Source organism: Triturus cristatus, chromosome 9, assembly GCF_964204655.1.
Source record: "Triturus cristatus chromosome 9, aTriCri1.1, whole genome shotgun sequence".
NCBI lineage: Eukaryota > Metazoa > Chordata > Amphibia > Caudata > Salamandridae > Triturus > Triturus cristatus.
Genome location: NC_140592.1, coordinates 723,627,145 through 723,647,915, shown reverse-complemented (window position 1 = coordinate 723,647,915; position 20,771 = coordinate 723,627,145). Strand labels below are relative to the sequence as shown.

Sequence of the window (20,771 nt, the reverse complement as noted above, 5' to 3'; positions counted from 1 at the left end):
TGCAGGGTTAAGTACAGGGTGACCAGCGCAAGTGCATTGTGAGTACAGGTGGAGGAAATAAATGTGCTGATCTTGCAACAAACTTCCAGTCTTGTGATTAGGGTTGCCAGCTCATTAGATCGATGTCCCTGGCTGTACAAAAATAAACAGTCACCTAAAGAAGTATTTTCAGCACTTATCTGTGCATACTTCCAACAGCAAATATAAACAGAAAGCATTTTCAATCATGATCTAGGGCTGCCTGAATGATCCATGACTGATAATTAAAGGGAACAAACACAGAAAAGTCACATTACAAATTAATACATACTATTTTGTTTATACCGCTATCATTGTCAAGATGAGGCATTTGCAGGCTCTTTAAACAACAAATTGCTGGTATTTTTCTTTTGGCAACCCTACTTTATATTCTTTTTCATGAAAAGCATTCTCACACTACAGCAGTAAATGTAAAATACAAATGTAAGGAATAGGCAGAGTGGGAGCCCAGGCGGTACTGGAACCAGAAAGAAAAAAATTAAAAACTTTGCCTCAGTAACCAGTTTCCAAAGGTATGTAAATGGTCTTTAAAGACCTGCGAAAAACTGGGGTGTGCGGGAGAGAAGGTTCCAGACACTGCCCAGCCGAGTTCACAGCAGTTTGAGCTGTAGCAGCCCAGAGACACGACACGGGGGGGGAGGCGGGGCGGTCTGAAGCCCTTTTAGCCCTATGGACTTTGCGCGCCTGATGGTGTCCTACTGCTCCAAGAGACAGCACAGCTCGAAGGGCCAGGGGCACTGATACAGAAGCGCAGACATCACATGTAGGACATCACCTGCAAATGTGCAATGCATTGTGGGAATGGCATGTAAACCATGTTTAGGGCACATTTTACAACAAGAGTCTATGGGTGTTGCTGCCCCTCTGTCCTATATTGAAGGAAGATGTGCAGTAACAGAAAGCAAGACAAACCATCAGTCTCACTTTTACTCTCCTCCCCTTTTCTCCCAGTATTTCTCAGGTGCAGGCCTTGGATGCTGGTAATTACACCTGCATTGCCTCCAGCCAGGTGGGCGTATCCTAGAGGACATTCATCGTTCTGGTCCAGAGTAGGTGCCTGTCGCACTTCATTGGATGACATACTTAAGTATGAAAGTCGTACGAGTAGAATAAATAGCAAGGTTATAGAAACCCCAGCTAGAAGCAGTGGAAAGGATGGGGTTCTCTGCAATTGTCCAATTATTCCTGTAGAGCAGGCAACCGATTTACCGTTTGGATACATTTTGAAATCCCTGGGTTTCGGATGGCGCAGGTGTAGCACAGTGGACGCCTCGACTGATGTGATCTACCTGTTTAAGTATTGTATTTCAGTGATGGGACCTTTTCACCGTTTGGCACTTTGAAGCACTTCAAGACAATGCGAGAAACAAAAATGTGCAAACTGAGATGGAACTAGGTAAATGTAGACATTCATAGCAGGCAAACCGTGCATGGCGTGTTGAAGGTGGACGCAGAGGACATGCATTGCAGTATAATCAGTGGAACTCCAGGGTGTGGTTTATTTTAAGTGCCCTGCTGGAATTGAAGTTGTTAAAATCTGAGGTCCAAGCTCTTAGTGCAGAATTCATAATTCTAAATTTGGCACAAATACTGTTTTCTGCAGATTTTGAAGTTACTACAGCCCTAGAATGAGGCTAGAAACAGGGGCATTGATACCATAGGAGATGCCTGTATAATTTGAAGACTGACTCCTTTCTGGTAAAGGAGTCAAACCTTTCCAGGCTAATCGTCCTTGGACAGGGTTAATTCCTAGAGCTGAAATGTTATTTGCTTTCGGTTTCATAGCAGACGAGACTACTTAAATCCCACTGCAGCTGAGGCATTTCGGCCCTAGAAATTAACCCCGTGCTGGGACCATTAGCTCTTGATAATACAAAAACTACATCGTGCCCCATCGAATTCACTTCCCTCCCCCCCCCCCCACCTCTAAAGCCCTTCGTTACTGCCGAACCCCGCTGATTGGTTGCTGCTCCGTAGTTCTCTAATCGACTTAAGACCTGGAAAACAATGGAAAGAGATTAGGGTGAGAAAGCCCCCCCGCCCGGATGTCGCGCGTCCCACATATTGATAGAACTCTGATTTAGAGGGTATTTTTCAAAAGGTCTTCTTTCTTGCACACTGGCTTGCATTTGGAAGGCACAGATGCAGCACAATCGAAAATAACAAATGTTTTACTAGTCTATGATCCCACGTGTGTGCCTATAAAAACTTTAACTCACTTGTGTGTGTAGGATTAGTGCCAGAAACATTTAACGGCCCAAAACACAACATGGAGGCATCACAATTCTCCGCTGAAAACTGACTTTTGCAAAGTGGGTAGGTGTGCATTTTAGGCCCTAGTTCAGCCAGCATCTAGGGAAACTTATCAAGCATGCACATTTTTTAAAACTAGACACCTGGGGGAATTCAGGATGGGGTGACTTGCGTGGCTCACCAGGTTTCTTTTTTACCGAGAAGCCCTTATCTAACAGATTTTTTTTTTTAATCTTCACATTTCATGAAACCCCTTGACGAAGAAGTGGGCTGACCTCCAGCAGAGTTGTCATATGGAAATGTTCTGATATGATGCAATGGTTGAGGGCCCGGAGATAGAGGATAGGCCAGAGCTGTCCTTCGCAATAAGGAAGTAGGACTCCCCTGCTGTTGCAGTGGTATAGCCGCTAAGGCCCTCTTTTGCAGAAGTGCATGTACCTCTTTATTGGAGATGGAAGAGATGCTAGTTGCTATTGGAGTCAGTAGCCATGCCGTGTGATCCCTAGTACTTATCAGTTTACTGTAAATGCCTGCCAACAGATGGAGGACATCGAAAATCTACCCCAACAGGTGTGTGATACGGGGAACAGGGTGGGCCAGGTTGAGGAATGCTGGGCATTAAACTACTTGGCTTAAGTTGGCCCCTTGCTGGAACCTCCTTCGTCCTCAACCCCTGTTCCGTCTGTAGGATCTCATTTCGGCTCAATCTGGATCGTGTTGTGGCACCTTATATTTCTTCAATAGGCTTATAGTGGAAGCTTTTATATTGGCAGGGTTGAGGAACTTTTCCTTTGCAATGTTATAGCCAGATACTAATGGCAGCAACGGTTTTGGAATGTCTTGTGGAGGTAAAGTTCCTAGAATCACGGAAATTGTCAGATCTGGAGCCTCAAAATGAATGCTCAGTTAACCACTAACCTGGCTAGTACTTTGCGAAAGGTCATAATGTTGTCAATGGGAGGGACACGAAATGGTGATGCAGCTGACAAAGTCAAAGTATAGGATGTATTAGAATAAGAGCCTGACAGAGGAGACCCGAATCTGGAAGGAAACCTATCTTTTTCTCCCTCCTAAGATGATAGAGACCTGTGGGGAATACCAAGTACTTCGAGAATAATCTTTGACTCACTTTAAAGAATGGATTTTCTAGTTGAAGATTTTCTGTAGGCTGTAATAGCATCCAGACAAACCTATTGATGTGAATTACAGATTGGTTTGGGCTTAACAAAGCAGGTAAGGCAAAGGGGTTTAGATGATGCCCTTATAATCGTTTCTCTCAATGGATAACAGCCTTGTGAAGGGGTGTTTTGTATCTTTCAATATTTCCATACAGACTGGTGGAAGATTCAAATGCACGTACAGTCTGAATTCAGAAGCCTGGCAGCCAAATTCAAGGCTTGCAAGGTTGGGTATTGAATATGTCCCTAAAGTAGGGTCACAAGATCTTGTTTGCACTGAAACCTACTGTAGGGATCCAAGGACATTTGAACAAGGTCTGGGAACCACCACTGTCTCAGTCAAAGCGAAGCTATTAATATAATTTTCACGAGATAATTCTGCAGCTTCAGTATTACTAAGAGGATTAGTAGAATTGGCAGAAAGGTGTACAAAATGGACTTTACCAACTGATCAAAAGGTTATTTCCTACAGACCCCCGATAGTCTGGATGCAAAGACTCAGCATTTTAAGTGTTTGGCTGTTCAAAAGATAAGTAACTAGAAGGTGTTCCTCACTCCAGAAAGATGCATTTAAGACTTCGTCATCAAGGACCCATTTGTGAGACTTTTTTAGCAGTAACTTAGAAAGTCCGCTTGCTGATTCATTGTCCCTGGAATGTGCACCACTGAAAGGGTTTGTTCCCTGGCCAGGACCAATGACAGACAGACTGTGCTTCCAAGGAAAGAAGACTCGACAGGACGCCTTCTTACCTCTTCAGGTAGAACATGTTGGTGGTATTGTCTATTTGTACCTAGATTGATTTTTACAGGGATGGTAGAAAAGCCTTGGGGACCAGGTGAACTACACGCCGTTCCACATAGTTTGTGGTACAAGGCTTCTTTGAGTGTCCACCGCCTTTATACCTCCAAATGTTAATGAGCTACCCATTCTGACAGGGACTCATCTGCCACTATGCTCTACAATGGTAGCTCCTGAAAATAAACTCTTAAGTTGTGCGTCTTGCACTACCATGCTAGGGATTGTTTTGGTGCAGGGGGTAAGATTAATTTGTCTTTCCAACTGTTTCACTTTTTAAACCATTGGTACTCTAAACAGTGCTGCAGAGATATAATTTGCTGCAGTGGCAATGTAGATACAGGATACCATAGAGCCTAGAAAGGAGGCCATTTGTGTTGCTGCTGGAGATCTTCTCCCAGATGGATAACACCCTCTACTCTTTTTTTTGTTTATATATGGCATGTAACGTGATCCTCAAATAATATAGTCTTTGCACCTGTGTTTATAGAATGATATTTGATGGTGGACCTGAAGACCAGGACTGCACAACTTCACCTTTTCCTGACTGAGCTTACAGTATCCAGTTGTACAGGTAAGGATAAATTAGAATTCCTTTAATTTGCAAGTGGGTTGCAACTACTACCATACATTTGGAGAAGGAGTGGGGAGCAGACTTGAGTCTGAAAGGTAGGACTGTGTACAAGTAGTTTCCCAACACAAAATGGAGGAATTTTATGCAGGGCTTTGCTACAAGAAAGTGGAATAATGAGTACACATCTATTCCCTGTGCCGCAGATATGGATAGATCTGATGTAAGGTCAGCACCCGAAATTTTTCTTCTTCATAAATTTGATTGTGAATCATAGGTCTAATATTAGTCTATATTCTTCATTTGGTCCTTTTTACAATCCATGTTTCTTTTCTGGAGGATGGATATCTGATTCTTCGATGTTTGTTTTGGAGGTACCAGTGGTGAAATGGCTTTGAAACGTAGAAAGCATGCAACTACAAATTTAACACTAGTCTCTTGTTATTGAAATCTACTGTACCAGATGCAAGGATCCGTGGGAAAGTAAGGGAGGGGTGTGGGTTTGGTGGTGGTGGTATCAGATTGTCACTGTTACCAGAGAAATGTCTTCTTCTAGAGGTGGGAGGATTTCTCGATCAAGATTTAGAGGTCTATGACCTAGGGGGTATTATTGTTGCCCAGGTTTTAAAGTTCTTGCAAGGTGATGGAACCCTGCATTGATAATACCTCCCATCTATCATCTTGAATTGCTGCATAAAAAACTTTTTTTCACAGCCCACTGCCCTTAGAGACTCTGCTGCATTCATCTTTAGTACCTCTTTCGCTGTGTTGCTCAAACAAGGCAGACCCTGAAAAGTGGAAGTTTATCATTTTCAGCAGTGCCTCCAGCTTTAAGGTGGTAAGGCAGAGCATGGAGGGTCTGCGAATGTATATACTATGATAGTATCCAGTAGCTACCAATTGTGCTGAATCCAATGCTACTCCTACAATACGGTTCGAGGCCAATGAACTTTCACGCAGCATTTCATCCAAGTCTCGCTGCAGATGTTAACAGGTCATCAATAAAGCTTTGTATGCCCCCACATATTTCTCAGATACCTTTCAAGAAGTGCTATCACACTGACAGTTCAAGTGTGTAGGTGTTGTACCACTTACTTTTCAGCCAGTAGCACCCAGACCTTTGGTTTTTAGCTTTGGCAGTGCCGTAGTTTTCAAAGCTGAAGCTTGCCTGATTCTCAGAGATTACTATAATTGAATCCTGTTTCGGCTCTATCTGGATCGTGCTGTGGCACCATACATTTCTTCAATAGGCTTATAGTGGAAGCTTTTATATTGGCAAGGTTGAGAAACGTTTCCTTTGTAATGTTATGCAGGCCAGGTACTAATGGCAGCAACGGTTTTGGAGTGGCTTGTGGAGGTAAAGTTCCTGGAATCACAGAAATTGTCAGTTCTGGAGCCTCAAAATGAATGCTCAGTTAACCACTTACCTGGCTAGTACTTAGTGAAAGGTCATAATATGGTCAATGGAAGGGACACGAAACGGTGATTCAGCTGACAAAGTCAAAGTATAGGATGTATTAGTATCAGAGCCGGACAGAAGAGACCCAAATCTGGAAGAAAACCTATCTTTTTCTCCCTCCTAAGATGATAGAGATCTGTGGCGAGAGGATGGAGTGGTATTTTCCATAGCAGAGAGAGGGATATTGGCCTTTATATCTTGGATGAGACAGCTGTAAGGATTATTGGCCTTAAAGGTTTGAAAGGTAGTTGATGCGGAACGGAAGTGACAGCATGAGGCATATTTTGAGAAAGCTTAGATAAGTCCTCTACTCCATTTTCAGAGAATGGGTGAAAGAGGTTGAAAAGGAATATGCTACTTACCAGTATGCATCTGTTCTTGGCATGTAGAGCTGCAGAGTTGTACACTTAGCATAGATCGCCATCTGGTGTTGGGCCCGGATGTTTGCAGTTTGTTTTTCTTCTTGGACAGTCTTTGGAAGTCACGAGTTTGGTGACTCCTCCTTCGGTCCGTACTGCGCATGGGCTTCGGCTCCATCCTCAGATTGTTTTTCGCCAACAGGGAAATGATGGAGCTTGGTAATCACAGTGAGAAACCCATGTGTGTAGTATCTAAATAAGATGTACTGGAACGGATACAGGTACCCGGGGAGGCGGGTGGGCGTGTACAACTCTGCAGCTCTACATGCCAAGAACAGATGCATACTGGTAAGTAGCATATTCCGTTCGAGGCATATGAGCTGCAGATTGTACACTTAGCATAGATTATATAGCAGTACCCAACCCTAGCGGCGACCACCGGTATCCGTTGCAGTGGTTTGAAATAGTGTCTTTACTACAGCCTGGCCCACTCTAGCTTGCTGCTTGGGATGCACATCTACACAGTAATGTTTTGTGAAGGTGTGCGGTGTAGACCATGTGGCTGCTTTGCAGATGTCATCTAAGGGTATATTCCCTATAAAGGCCATAGAAGCCCCTAACTTTCTTGTAGAATGGGCTTTAGGCGGAACAGATAATGTTCTTTTAGCCTTTTGGTAGCAAATCTGTATGCATTTTACAATCCACCTAGCTATCCCTGATTTAGAAATGGGGTTGCCTTTATGTGGTGGAGAGAAGGAGACGAACAATTGTTTAGTCTTCCTGAAGGGTTGCGTTCTTTGTATGTAGTATAGCAAGGCCCTTTTTACATCGAGTGTGTGTAAGGCTCTTTCTGCAACAGATTGAGGTTGCGAGAAGAAGACAGGTAATTCCACCGATTGATTGAGATGAAAGGGGGAAATGACCTTGGGCAGGAACTTCGGATTTGTGCGAAGTATGACCTTGCTGTGATGTATTTGTATGAAGGGTTCTTGTATAGTTAACGCTTGTATTTCACCAACCCTTCTAAGGGAAGTGATAGCTACGAGAAAAGCTGTTTTCCAGGTGAGAAACTGTAGCTCGCATTTATGCATTGGTTCGAAGGGCGGACCCATTAGTCGTGTAAGAACTAAATTTAGGTTCCATACAGGGGAAGGTGGTGCCCTGGGAGGAATTACTCGTTTAAGGCCTTCCATGAAGGCTTTAATAGCGGGCACTCTGAAAAGAGATAAATGCTGTCTGTTTTGTAGATAAGCAGCGATCGCTGCTAGGTGTAGGCGTATGGATGAATATGCCAGGTTACACCTGTGAAGATGGAGCAGATAGCATATGATGTGCTGTATGGATGCATCTAAAGGGTTGATTGTATTGTTACGGCAGTAAATAACAAATCTTTTCCACTTTGCGGCATAACATGCTCTAGTGGTAGGACGTCTGGCTTCCATGATGATGTTCATGCAATCAGGGGGAAGGTTAAGGTATCCGAATTCTAGGATTTCAGGAGCCAGATCGCCAGGTTGAGCTGAGCTGGGTCCGGGTGCCTGATTTCTCCATGGTTCTGGGTTAGGAGGCATGGGGATAGGTGCAGTTTTTGATGTGGTACCACTGATAGTTGTAGGAGCGTGGTGTACCACGGCTGCCTGGCCCACGTCGGAGCTACCAGAATGAGTGTGAGGGAGTGCTGTTGTAGCTTCCTGACCACTAATGGAATTAGTGGGAGAGGTGGAAAGGCGTATGCAAATCTGCCTGACCAGTTCATCCATATCGCATTGCCCTTGGACAATGGGTGTGGGTATCTGGCGGCGAAGCTTGGGCATTTTTTGTTTTCGTGGGTGGCGAAGAGGTCTATCTGAGGATGCCCCCACTGTTGGAAGAATGGTTGAAGAACTTGCGGATGCAGTTCCCATTCGTGTAGTTGTTGCGTTTGTCTGCTGAGCAGATCTGCCATGGTGTTTTGTACGCCTGGAACGTGTTGTGCCAGGAGAAAGATGTTTTGGGGAATTGCCCATCTCCATATGCTCTGGGCTAAGCGGGAGAGCTGGGGAGAGTGTGTCCCCCCCTGTTTTTGGATATAATACATTGCAGTCATGTTGTCGGTGCGAATGAGGACTGCTTTGCCCGAAATCTGTTTTTTGAAAGATTTTAGGGCTAGAAAGATCGCCAAGAGCTCCAGATGGTTGATGTGGAGCAATTTTTGCTGTGGCGTCCATAGACCTTGCATTGTGAGGTGTAGGAGGTGCGCTCCCCAGCCGGAGAGCGATGCGTGCGCTGTTAGAATCACCTGAGGAACCGGGTCCAGGAACGGCCGCCCTTTTGAAAGATTTGTGGTGTTCCACCACTGCAGAGAGTGATGTGTGCGGCCGTCCACCAACACCAGATCCGTCAGCTGACCCTGGGCCTGGTTCCACTGTTGTGCTAGGCACTCTTGAAGTGGACGCATGTGTAGTCTTGCATGGGGCACTATAAAGATGCAAGACGCCATCATTCCTATGAGCTTCATGAACACTCTTGCTGGAAGAGAGTGTTGGGGAAGGAATGTTTTGCGTAAGGCTTGAATGCTTGTGATTCTGGCTGTGTTTGGATAGGCAATACCTTTGGAGGTGTCTATAGTGGCCCGAGGTATTGCTTTGTGTGAGATGGTATGAGGTGGGACTTTTGGTAGTTCACCGTGAAGCCTAGCTGGTGGAGCAGTTGGATGGTGCTGTTTGTATGCTGCACGCATTGATGGTAAGACGCGGCTTTTATCAGCCAGTCGTCTAAGTAAGGGAAGACGTGAATGTGTTGACGTCTGAGGTGTGCTGCTACTACCGCTAGGCATTTGGTAAACACCCGTGGTGCGGTGGTGACCCCGAAGGGGAGAACCGTGAATTGGTAATGTTGCCCGTCCACCACGAACCTGAGGTATTTCCTGTGAGAGGGGTGTATTGGAATGTGAAAGTATGCGTCTTTCAGATCCAATGTTGTGAGAAAATCTCCCTGACAGAGGAGCGGGAGGACTTGTTGTAGGGTGACCATATGGAAATGGTCTGAATGCATGTAGGCATTTAGAGGCCGGAGGTCCAGAATGGGCCTGAGGGTCCCGTCTTTCTTTGGTATTAGGAAATATAGGGAGTAAACCCCTAGATTTTGCTGATTGATGGGGACCTGCTCTATAGCGTGTTTTTGGAGGAGGGAGAGTACCTCCTGTTTGAGCAGTGTGGAATGTTCTTGAGACATTGGGCGGTGCCTTGGTGGGATATTGGGTGGGGTAGATGTTAGCTCGAGACAGTACCCTGACCGAATGATTTGGGTCACCCATTTGTCCGATGTTATGGACTCCCATGCGTGGATAAAGTTTTGTAGTCTGCCCCCGACCGGAGTGGAATGGTCTGGGGGGAGCGGAGGGAAGTCATTGTGTGGGCGGGGTGGCAGAACGGGTGTTAGTTTTGCCCCTGCCCTTATTGTTGTTGCCTCTGTAACCACCCCTTTGGTTGCCCTTTGAAAAGGTATTTTGAGGAGGGGATTTGTAGGAGGTAGAGGTGCTATCGGAGGAGAAGCCTCTGCCTGTGCCACGAAAGGAGGAGCGTCGAAAGGAACGTTTAGAAGCTTGTGTTTGGAGTGCCCCCATAGACTTTGCTGTGTCTGTGTCCTTTTTCATCTTTTCCAACGCTTCGTCTACCTTGGGCCGAAAGAGCGTTTGTTGGTCAAAGGGGTGATTGAGTATGGACGCCTGGACTTCAGGCTTAAACCCTGAGATCCTGAGCCAGGCATGGCGACGAAGCAGGACACTGGTATTTATGGCTCTAGAAGCAGTGTCGGCTGCATCGAGGGCACACTTAATGGAGGTGTTTGTAATGAGTTTACCCTCCTGTATTAGCTCATGAGCCCTACGCTTGTGTTTCTCGGGGAGGTGCTGCTTAAGAGCCTCAAGTTCATCGTAGTGTGCTCTGTCATAGCGCGCAAGTAGCGCTTGTGTGTTTGCAATGCGCCACATGTTTGCAGCTTGAGAGGCGGTGCGCTTGCCAGACGCGTCTAGGAGTTTGGATTCCTTGTCTGGCGGTGGGGCTTCTCCTGAGGACTGGGAGTTAGCCCGCTTTCTAGCTGTAGAGACAACTAGGGAATCTAAGGGAGCAGGGCCCTTAATGTATGCAGGGTCTGTGGGTGCCGCCTTATACTTTTTCTCTATTCTAGGGTTTAGTACCCTGGCCCTGACAGGGTCTTTGAACACCTCTGCGGCATGCTTGGTGACACCCTTAAGCATGGGTAAGATAGAGGTGGATTTGTCCTGTATGTCGAATGTATCCAGTAAGAAGTCGTCTTCCACTGGTTCAGTGTGCATGTCCACCCCATGGTAGTGTGCTGCTCTCTGCACTAAATGATGGAACCCTAAGGAGTCCTCTGGAGGAGACGGCCTGGATGGGTATAGGTCGTCCTGAGGAATATTTGGTACATCAGGGTTATTGTAATCCTCCCACGGGTCTGGGGTCCCTGGTGGAGTGGGATCCATTGGGGCGTCCGCCGGATAATTGTCCGGGTCCCCGTCGTCCGGATCTGGGGCCGGAGAGTAGTGAGGTAAAGGTGGCGGAGACCTGGGAGGGGGAGGGGGTGGAGGAGGTGGAGGAGGTAGGGGAGGTGGTAGTGGGGAGGGCACTCTGAGGGGAGAAGTAGCAGAGTCCTTTCGTTTGGGTGGTGGAGGAGGAGCCGGAGTATCAAGGCGTCTTTTCTTGATAATTAAAGTCAATAGTCCAGTCTTTGGATCTTTGGACAGAGTCTTTTGTAGAGGGTCTGGTGTAAACAGAGCCAGTGGCGTCGAATCGTCCGTCGGCACCGGTGATTTCGGAACCGAGGACTTCGATGGTTTGTGTGCGCCATGCTTTTTTGGGGCCTCCGGTTTTTTCGGCGTCGAAGGAGTTTTCGGCGCCGGAGCGTCGGTGCCGACAGATTTATGTTTGTGTTTGGTCGGCACCGAGAGTCCAGGCTTCGGCACCGGTGGCTTCGGAGTCGAGCTGGATATTGCTTTCTTCGGTGCCGGATGCTGTTTTTCGGCACCGGGCGTCGGCTGGCTCGATCCCGAGCTGCCGTGAGACTTTGGATGCTTCGACACCGAGCCCGAAGGTGGGGTGATCGAAGCTTTGGTCTTGGTTTTGCCCAGGCCGGCAGGCGAGGGAGTAACCTGAGTCTCTTTAGTTTTGGGCGCGGGGGTGGGAGGGGGCACAGTACTCACGGCCCGCTGCGCCGGTGTGATGTCCTCCACGTCGGAGTCGTCGGCCTCGGAAGCGCGGACGACGTCTTCTTCCTGCTCGGTGTGTGTTTGCCCCGAAGCTTCGGCGCCGTCTCCGAAGATGTCCGGTGGAGCTGCAGACGATGAGTGCGCCATGGTGCGTCGAGCTTTTCGATCCCGGATGGTTTTCTTCGATCGAAAAGACTTACAGGCGGGGCAGTCTCTGGCCTCGTGTTCTGGAGAGAGGCAAAGATTACACACCTGATGGAGGTCGGTGTGGGGAAATTTAGACCCACATTTTGGGCACTTTTTGAACGGAGTCCTTTCCATCGGCCGGGACCGGAGTCGAGGAGGGCCCGAAGGCCGGTGCCGATGTACGGGATGGAGAAAAGTGCCGCTTCGAGAGATGAAGATGATGAAGAAACTCGAAGAAACGAGGATTTTCCGTCGAGGCTGGAACCGTAGAAGTTCGAAGCCGGAGCACGAAGTATCACATCCGAGCCCGATGGCGGAAAAAAACAATCTTAGGATGGAGCCGAAGCCCATGCGCAGTACGGACCGAAGGAGGAGTCACCAAACTCGTGACTTCCAAAGACTGTCCAAGAAGAAAAACAAACTGCAAACATCCGGGCCCAACACCAGATGGCGATCTATGCTAAGTGTACAATCTGCAGCTCATATGCCTCGAACATGAGGTTTCGCATCAGGGGACACACCTTGATGACCAAGAATTGTCAAAGTAGAGGGGATATGCAGGCCAAAGACATAAGTGACTGAGACAGAGTACTCGTCATAGGTAATAGGTATCCACAACATAGGTTATTGTGACAGTCTTAACCTTTTCAATGGGAACTTAGACTCCTATGGCGCCTCTATTTTGATGTTAAGATGCGACATCAATCTGTGATCTTTTAGATGTCAGTGATAGTAATACTATAGACCTGAAATATTGGCCAGTGTAGATACCAATTTCACTGGCAGCTTTGTTGATTTAAATCGCCAGCTTTCTATATTGAATGCTGGAAGTAGACAATGAGGATCTTTTAGACTAAGGGTGTTTGGCATGCTAATCATTACATCGTTGGGAAGTAGAAAGGGATCAATAGAACATGTCGGAGTCTATAGTCTTGACGTTGACTCTTCTACCTTTTACAACACTCTAAAGATGTCGAGAATTATGTGGTCTATGATTTCCTGAAGAGCTACCATCTCTGCATGGCCCTCTACTTGTGTCCTTCTCAGGAGCAGGAAGCATGAGAGGATGATTTCTCCATGCTTTTCCTCTTCCTTTCCCCCTCATGCCCTGCATCATTCCTCTATTCTGATGCCTTCTCACCATTCAAAATACTCTTGAAAATTTTCTTACAGATGTCACAGTCCTGTATAGAGGACGAGATTCTACCTTTTCATGCACTTTCACACCTTTCTTGAAATCAGAGTCAACAATGCAGGCTTGACCCTGCTCATTAAGGGCTCAAAGGTTTACCAGAAAATATTTAGCCCTGGAAGCTATCACAGTGTGTTGGTCATAATAAGGACATATATGCACTAACACCATGTTTGACAAGTCAATAGGAAATGTATGCATGAAAAGCGCTAACCGGTGCACCCATGCAGCAGGGAATTATTCTAGTGTTTATGACTATCATTTAAGATCTGCAATGCAAACTCTACCTTCAACAAAAATTACATCCAAGCTGAAGTCTGTGGCTTTTGTAATACCCGGCTCACCCTTAAGTCAGCCATGCACCAATGCTCCACCACCTTGCCCTAGTTCTTTAAGACCGCTTCTGTGTGCTGTGGTCTGAAACAGAAGTACAACTTTATCAGTGGCTCAGAGTCAAGGGCACAGTAACCATAGGGACTTGGTGGCAAGTACAGAGCATCCATTGGAGTGATTGTAAAACTATTCTCCGCTGATCAGTGCCAGCTGTGCCCTACACAAGCAATGCCTGTATCCCTGTATACCCTTGACAGGCATAAATATAAAAAACACCACTGTTACCTGCCATGTTCATACCTTACTGGGGGGAGCAGTGGGGTACACAAGGGCTTTAACCTTTTTCGTCATGGCTTTCTCACTGAATCAAGATGGAAGAAAGTCTATGTATGACACCTCAGGTAAGTTCGCAACATTTTAGCACAGCGGATCCAAAAATGAAATAAGCCAGAAATAAAAAGCAGAATGACTGAGCTTCTTGTATATTAAATGTAAGTATTAACCATAAAAGCAGTTTGTATCCCCAAAACCTTGCAATATTTAAGATTTTCAAAACCCCTCCAGTAGTATGTGCTCCATTCTCTCACAACCAATTGCTCAATAACAAGTACTTGGCATCCCACAAACTAATGAATACATATGCATGATCTGTGTGCAACCTCTACAGAGCGCTCAATTTCTTACTCTACCCAATTAGGTTGTCTCGCACAAATCAGACATCTCAATATGTATGCCGGTGTATACATGAGCTGTGTGTGCATCACTGTACTCACTTAATTCTGTATTGCTCATTTGTACTAGACAGCTTTATTTGCAACTCAATTTACTCACAGTTCTGTACACTTTTTTTCCTGATGGGGCCTTATTTGAAGCTCTGCAAGTATCCCTCTTAGTGATATGGATTCTGGGTCCATATTACAGATGGGTCGAACTGTGCTGGTCTGCAATGTGGAACACCTTGAACTGGATGCCGAGGTTGCAGACAAGATCAGTGCACTATAGCAATGAATGCGCTGCTTCCAGCACAGCTGTAAACACACGTTTGCTCTTGGGAAAGAGTATTCGAGAAAGAAAAACTGACCAGCCTTATAAAGCCACCAGTCTGCCTTTCACTGCAGGCAGCAACCTGGCCTGCCTTTGAAAGGGAGACTAAGATTCTCACCTTACTCCCCCAGGCACGTGCAGAGAGTGACTGAACTGACCTGCAGGAGGGTGTCTGGTGGTTCAACAAAATCCTCTTTGCCGCTTTCCAGTATGCTACCTGACCGCTCCTTTCTCTCTGCGTTCAGCTCTAATACGGTGCAGTAAGACGGTGTTTCCCCATTTGCATGGGGCAAGGACACCAACCAAATAACCCCTTGAGAAAATGTGAGCATGATCTGTAATACCAAAGTGGCTTGGGAGCACAAACAGCAGACAAGCTCATTTTAGACTTGGAGCTCCTCAATACACAGACTGGTTATTGTTCCACAAGATAAAAATCTCCACTCCATATCTAAGCAGAGTGCATTTTTCTCGTGGTTGATTACCAAACAATATTACACAAACACCCAAAGCTTCTGTTACAAAGTGTTTGGTACTATCCACAATAGGCCATAAATGTGTCAAAATACTTTGCCAACCAAGTACCTGGTATTTTTCATAAATGACTGGAACTGTGAAAGCCAGCAACAGCCCTGGGGGGGGAAGAGGAAAGAGAAGAGTTTATCATCAGTCACATTTGCTAACCATCAGACAATGTTCAAAAAAGGTTTTCAGAAAGGTAGTGATGCGTAAATGTGAAATACAGAGCGATGCATAAGAAAAGTTTCATTGTCAAAAAAATAAAAGCTTGGCTTCAGGATCAACCATTACATTTGTAAACACTGAATATCTCAGCCTAGGTGTGGCAACTGGAGGCACCATCTTAAGATAAAGAATTCCAAAGTCTAAAACAACCCTGCCTCCCAGGCCTTTGCTTTTTTTTCCTAAAATCAGTTTGTTAACTTTGGGTAAAAGGAAACCGTGCACTATTTTAATCTCTGGTCCAAACTTCTAATTTAAAATTATATGTAAAAGGGAAAAGCTGGTCAGTTTAAGTCAACAAATTGGCAGTCTTGAAGCGGACTGATCAAATTTAAATCCTTACATAAAACATTAAGCAACTGCAACACAAAATAAAAATAAAAAATAAAAAGGTTTGGGGCCCTAGCTAAAACAACGAAGAAAGGAAGCAAAGAAGATAAAAACTAACTATGCAACAAGAGTTTTAGGCAAGTTTGGCTGGCTCTGGATTTAGGTTCTAGACACTGTCAAGAAACATATGGATCAACCCCCAAGAAGCAGCCATGCAATTCCCAAAAGAGACACTCTTGAGAAAGTCAGCAGGGTATGTTTTCACAGGTTCACTAGAGTGGTTTGTGGACATTCATTGGCATTTAGTAATGCATAATACTATCAACAAGGACATGCTCTATTAAAAGTGGATAATTGTGTCAATACCCACAAAGGTTACAAATAGAAGCTTGGGTTTCCTTGTAAAGAAAATAATCCAGATTCCTGTACTTTGGATCTAAATAGATCTCGTCTGGAGATTGCAAATCAGGAAAGCAGACGGAGGAAAATTAGTTTAAGTGAAAAATATAAGGTTGCCTCCATCATTTCCTAGGCGTGCACTTGAGGCAACGTACATTGATGAGCCTACACAATAACACAGCCAGCAGCCGCATCATATCTTTTTTTTTCCACGATGCTGCACAAAGCCAACAATATTGTGCAAAGCCAACAGGTGACAAGGACAGTCCTATTGGCTTTGCCAATGCCAGTTTCTTTGAGAGTCTACCACAGAGTCTACGACACAGAGCATATACTCAGTTTCTAATGCAGTTTGATCCTCTCTCGATTCACAAGCCTTCCACTGATAGTGTGTGCCTCTTTCCATTTATCTTTAATGCAAGATGGGTGGGTAGTGCTATATAGAGGTCTTAAACATGGACTACTCCCTCTTGGGCCAGATTTCCTGTCTGAATGTCCAGAAAAATGTCTGACAGTGTGAAAGACATTGTATAATTATATTGTAGCTGTGCATTAGTCTTTCGGAAAAACATAACCAAGATATGCTAGGGTTGCTCTTTAATGCGCTTTAGGTTTTCCTTCCATTTAATGGCATGTTTGAATGGTCTGTATCATCCTTCTGGCTCTAGATGCTTTGGATACTGGCTGCTCCATGGATTGTAGTGCATGTCACAAACATTTAGATTCTTTTCAATTTTCTTTGTAGCCTGTATCTAATATATTATGGGCTCCCTAACATTTAGTGTTTGCTGGGCCCTTTAAGTTGGATAGGTTAATTTACAAAGATGTCAGATTTAATTTCTAGGGTTGAATTTTGGGTTAACTCTTTACCAATTTATCTTTATGTATTTGAGAATATTGTTCCTGTATCATAACAGCTAAGAGATTACTTATCTTGCAAAGCAATGCAATTGTTACTAAAAACCCAGTTTTTAAACTGTTTCAAGGTAGCTTTGTGCAACTGTGCAAACGGAGCTTTGAATAGTTTTACTAGAAAACTGTGCTTAGTTTCAAAACTGGTGGTTGAACAGATCTTCAGGGTAATTTTGAAAAGCCCATACAAGGAATGTATTGATAGCTAGTAGCATGAACAGATGTCAGTTATACTGTCCTTCTGTTGCCTGCTGCGATTGCGGATAAACACCGGAGTGATGTGCGCCAGACTGCAATCTAGCCAAGGCATTAGGTATTCAATAACACTGGTTGTATTATTTCCAGATCTATACTGTTTGTGGCAGATGAGAAACCTTATGCATTTAGCAGCAGATCATCAGGTTTTCTGTCACTACAAGGGACTTTAAGGTGTTAAAATTCTATAGGTTTTTGTGGTTTGGATGCCTCTCTACCAGTCCCCTAAACAGTAAGTACAGAGGACTACCATGGCTGCATTGCCCATATTGGTGTCATCACAATCATACGCATTTTTAATGTTTTACATTGGTGGATTGTGGTTGGTAATACTGGTGTGGGGAGACAGGGTAGTAACAGACTTCACCGACAGTCTGTTGCCATTTGACGATGCAAAGTTTTATCATTTTGCATTTTCTGCTGTTGCAAACAGGTTCAGTGTTCCCTATCCTTTGAATATGTCCTAAAAATATTATTGCGATGGAGCGGTCCTTAGTGAGCGATGCCCCTCTGCCCTTAATCCATCTGCTTGTAGGTTTAGCTGTCCTGCCAGTGGAGTGCTGCAATTGTGATGTTCAGTACAGAGTTATAAAACGTTTATGCGTTGAATCTCAGCCACTGGTAATTACATGGTACGCAGCCCTGATCCCACTCTAACTGAACAATGCAGCCAGAATAGTTAGGTTAGAACGCCTTTGACTGGGAGCACATGCAACCCCAGACCGATTTCAGCCTAGTAAATAAAATATAGCTTCCTGCCTGTGACATAGTGACCATGTGCCCCAAATCTCACTCATTGCAATTAAGACAACGCACAGAGGAGCACAAAAAAAGGATCTGAGGAATATTTCAATTATTCTCAGCCACTAGCACTATTCGGCTCACATTCCAGTCCATTGTTTTTTTTGCCTTCATCACCGTTCTCTAAGTGAGACTGCCATCTTCCGTAGACTAATCTATTCCTGCAATGCCAGAATTCTCGTCGTTATAAGTACTGCTTGGGTAGACATGTCTGGAAATATTTCTGCTGATCTGGCACCGGGGATGATTTTCTTTTGATACTGAATCTCAGTTTGGGTAACAATTGGATCAATGCGTTGATGCTCTTATGGCATTGCACAAACTTCCTCTCTCAGACAATGATGCGGGTATACATAGGACCACTGCCACCTAACTTGGGTAGCTACTATCACAAGAGATTTTGAGAGCACTTGTAGAGTGAAACATTTTTCACAGGGTAATACCTTGAATAGATAACTTATCTCCACCAGTACAGACCATACCCACTTGCAGTAATTTAGTGATGCAGTGATAGAGATTCACTGGCATATAAAAATAGGGAACTTTCAAGTAGATAGTTGCTAAGTAGTCTCCAAATTCTTGCAGGGTCATTTTGATCTTTTCGTCCTTTAAAAATGGTTCAGTAATCAGAGGTCCAGTATTAGTATCAGAGTTCGATCTAATTTCAGTTAAAGTAGATAGAGAGTAGGCCCTTGCTTTTTTTCTTTTTTTTAAAAAAGCAGTACACTTTCTAAAGCTTCCTATACTGAGCCTCCTTGTACTTCAACACAGCTCTTTGAGTTTTGTACATGTTTTTTTCTTTTGTGATGTACTCTCAACTGGTTTTCATGAAAAAAGGTCCTGCATTTCCAATTTTCCACCCTAGGGTTATGTATTTCACAACACAAGGTTCTCCCTTGAACAGTAGTCATATGGCTCTGTCAGCTTCTGGAGTTATTTTTATCTGAAGACCAGTCATTATTTCCAACTGGTTCTGGTACATTAAAAATGGGCTGTTACTTAGGTTTACTTCTGCAACCATCTTGAAACCAGATATACGACTCCTTCAAAGAACAATGCCAGTATACAACTGTCTCCAGTCGATATTGCGTAATCTAGAATGGATTTTAAGGACAGGTTGGATATGATTTTCCCCTCCTAGGCTACACACTTTTTGAAAATATTTAGGGAGGTGTTAAGATTAGACCCATCTGATCTCCTTGTTGATGGCCATATCTTGAAAAAGCAGTAAAGTTTGCTATTCTAAGTCTGGTCATCACAGAACACTCCATTTTCGGTACCAATGCAGCCAGCATCTCTGTAGTCGGAGTATACTAGCAGCTACATTACTACCCCACTTTCTGGCTGGCATTACTATTACTGTAACTGGTTCTTCATGTACTATGGTATATGTGGGATCCAGTGGAAAGGATCTATACTTCTCCACTCTAACTGTAGTAATGTGTTTCCAAATGGCTAGTTTCTTGAAAAGCTCCTTAACCTGTGGTAAGTAACACTTGGCTCCATAAGGAGCTAGACGTTTTTCCACTTCTTAACAGACCGCATGCCTCTTCCACTTCTTCCTCCAGTTGTACAACGTAATTGTTGTGCTTCAGATAATAGAGAGTTAAATGAAAGTATCATCTATAGGGAGTGGCGTCAATATGTCCATTTCTTTTTATATGGATCCTGTGTGCCGTCTCCCTCACCGAACCCCCCTCTAGCTATACCTCTAAGGCGTTCAGGTCAGTCCTTCATGGAATTTTGAATGGAGTCATTATTATTCATAAAAAAAAAAAAAACCTTTGTCTATGGGCTGTCACTTCAGTTTCGCAACTTTGCTTTCATTTTGTAACCTCAAACCAGCTTTTATCATGGAAGGTCTTCATGGCATTCAGTATTGCAGAGAAGCCGGCTTTTTGCCCCCAACGTTTCTCCCATTTTGATTCTTTCAAGACCATACCAGACGGTTTAGGCTTCTTCAGCACATCAGGACCTTTTGATTTTGAGCTGTGTGTTGAGTCTCTACTGGTTTGTCATTATCTTCAATAGCACTGGTTTGGCCATAGGTCTAATTTTCAGCAACAAAGAGTTGTACTCCGGATGAATTTGTTGCTTTTATAGCATACAAATAATTTTTCAATGGGGTTTAGACTAAATCAATGTCTGCTGGAGTTGTATCTTCAATGTCCAGATCATGGATTTGCTGTTGTGCCGTATCTGTACCCTCCAAAGTGTCTTAGCCCTCTTCAACTAAAAGTTTGCGTGGAGACAACCGACACGCATTTTCCTGGGCCATAGCGGTGCTCTGCTCTTAATTTCAGAATCTGAGCTCCAGTCTTGCATTTATGTTCCTTTGGTAGGCAGATTACAGAGGCTGTGACCATTCAGTATGAGCTAGTTTTTAGAGACTCTGGGTAAAATTTAAATGGGGTGCTTTCCATGTGATAAGACTGAAGGCAAAGTAGAGACCAAGGAATCACCCTAACTTCCAAATAGTATATTCTGTGATACCACGTGGATCGAAGCTCTTAAAAAAACAGGATTTCCTCAGATGCCTTGGGTGTCTCCTCTGTCGAGGAGAATCTTTTCTACTGGTTCTGGGATCAGACCTCATGCCCTCTGGTGAATCTGGACCTGGTGCACAACAAGTTTTTTCCTTCCAAACCCAATAGCGGAAAAAGAATATCAAGTTGGAAAGAAGGCGAAGGGGTACGGCAGGCTTAAACAGGTCAGAC

At 44.6% G+C, this 20,771-nt stretch overlaps 1 protein-coding gene across 1 annotated transcript in view; it reads right to left on the bottom strand.

The window, feature by feature from the left end:
* Window positions 1–20,771, bottom strand: part of RTN3 (reticulon 3) — a 109,013-nt gene that overhangs the window by 12,923 nt on the left and 75,319 nt on the right. The window contains exon 6 of the mRNA XM_085625912.1: window positions 15,202–15,248. Coding sequence (XP_085482038.1) covers window positions 15,202–15,248 — 47 coding nt within the window. The remainder of the gene's footprint in view (window positions 1–15,201; window positions 15,249–20,771) is intronic.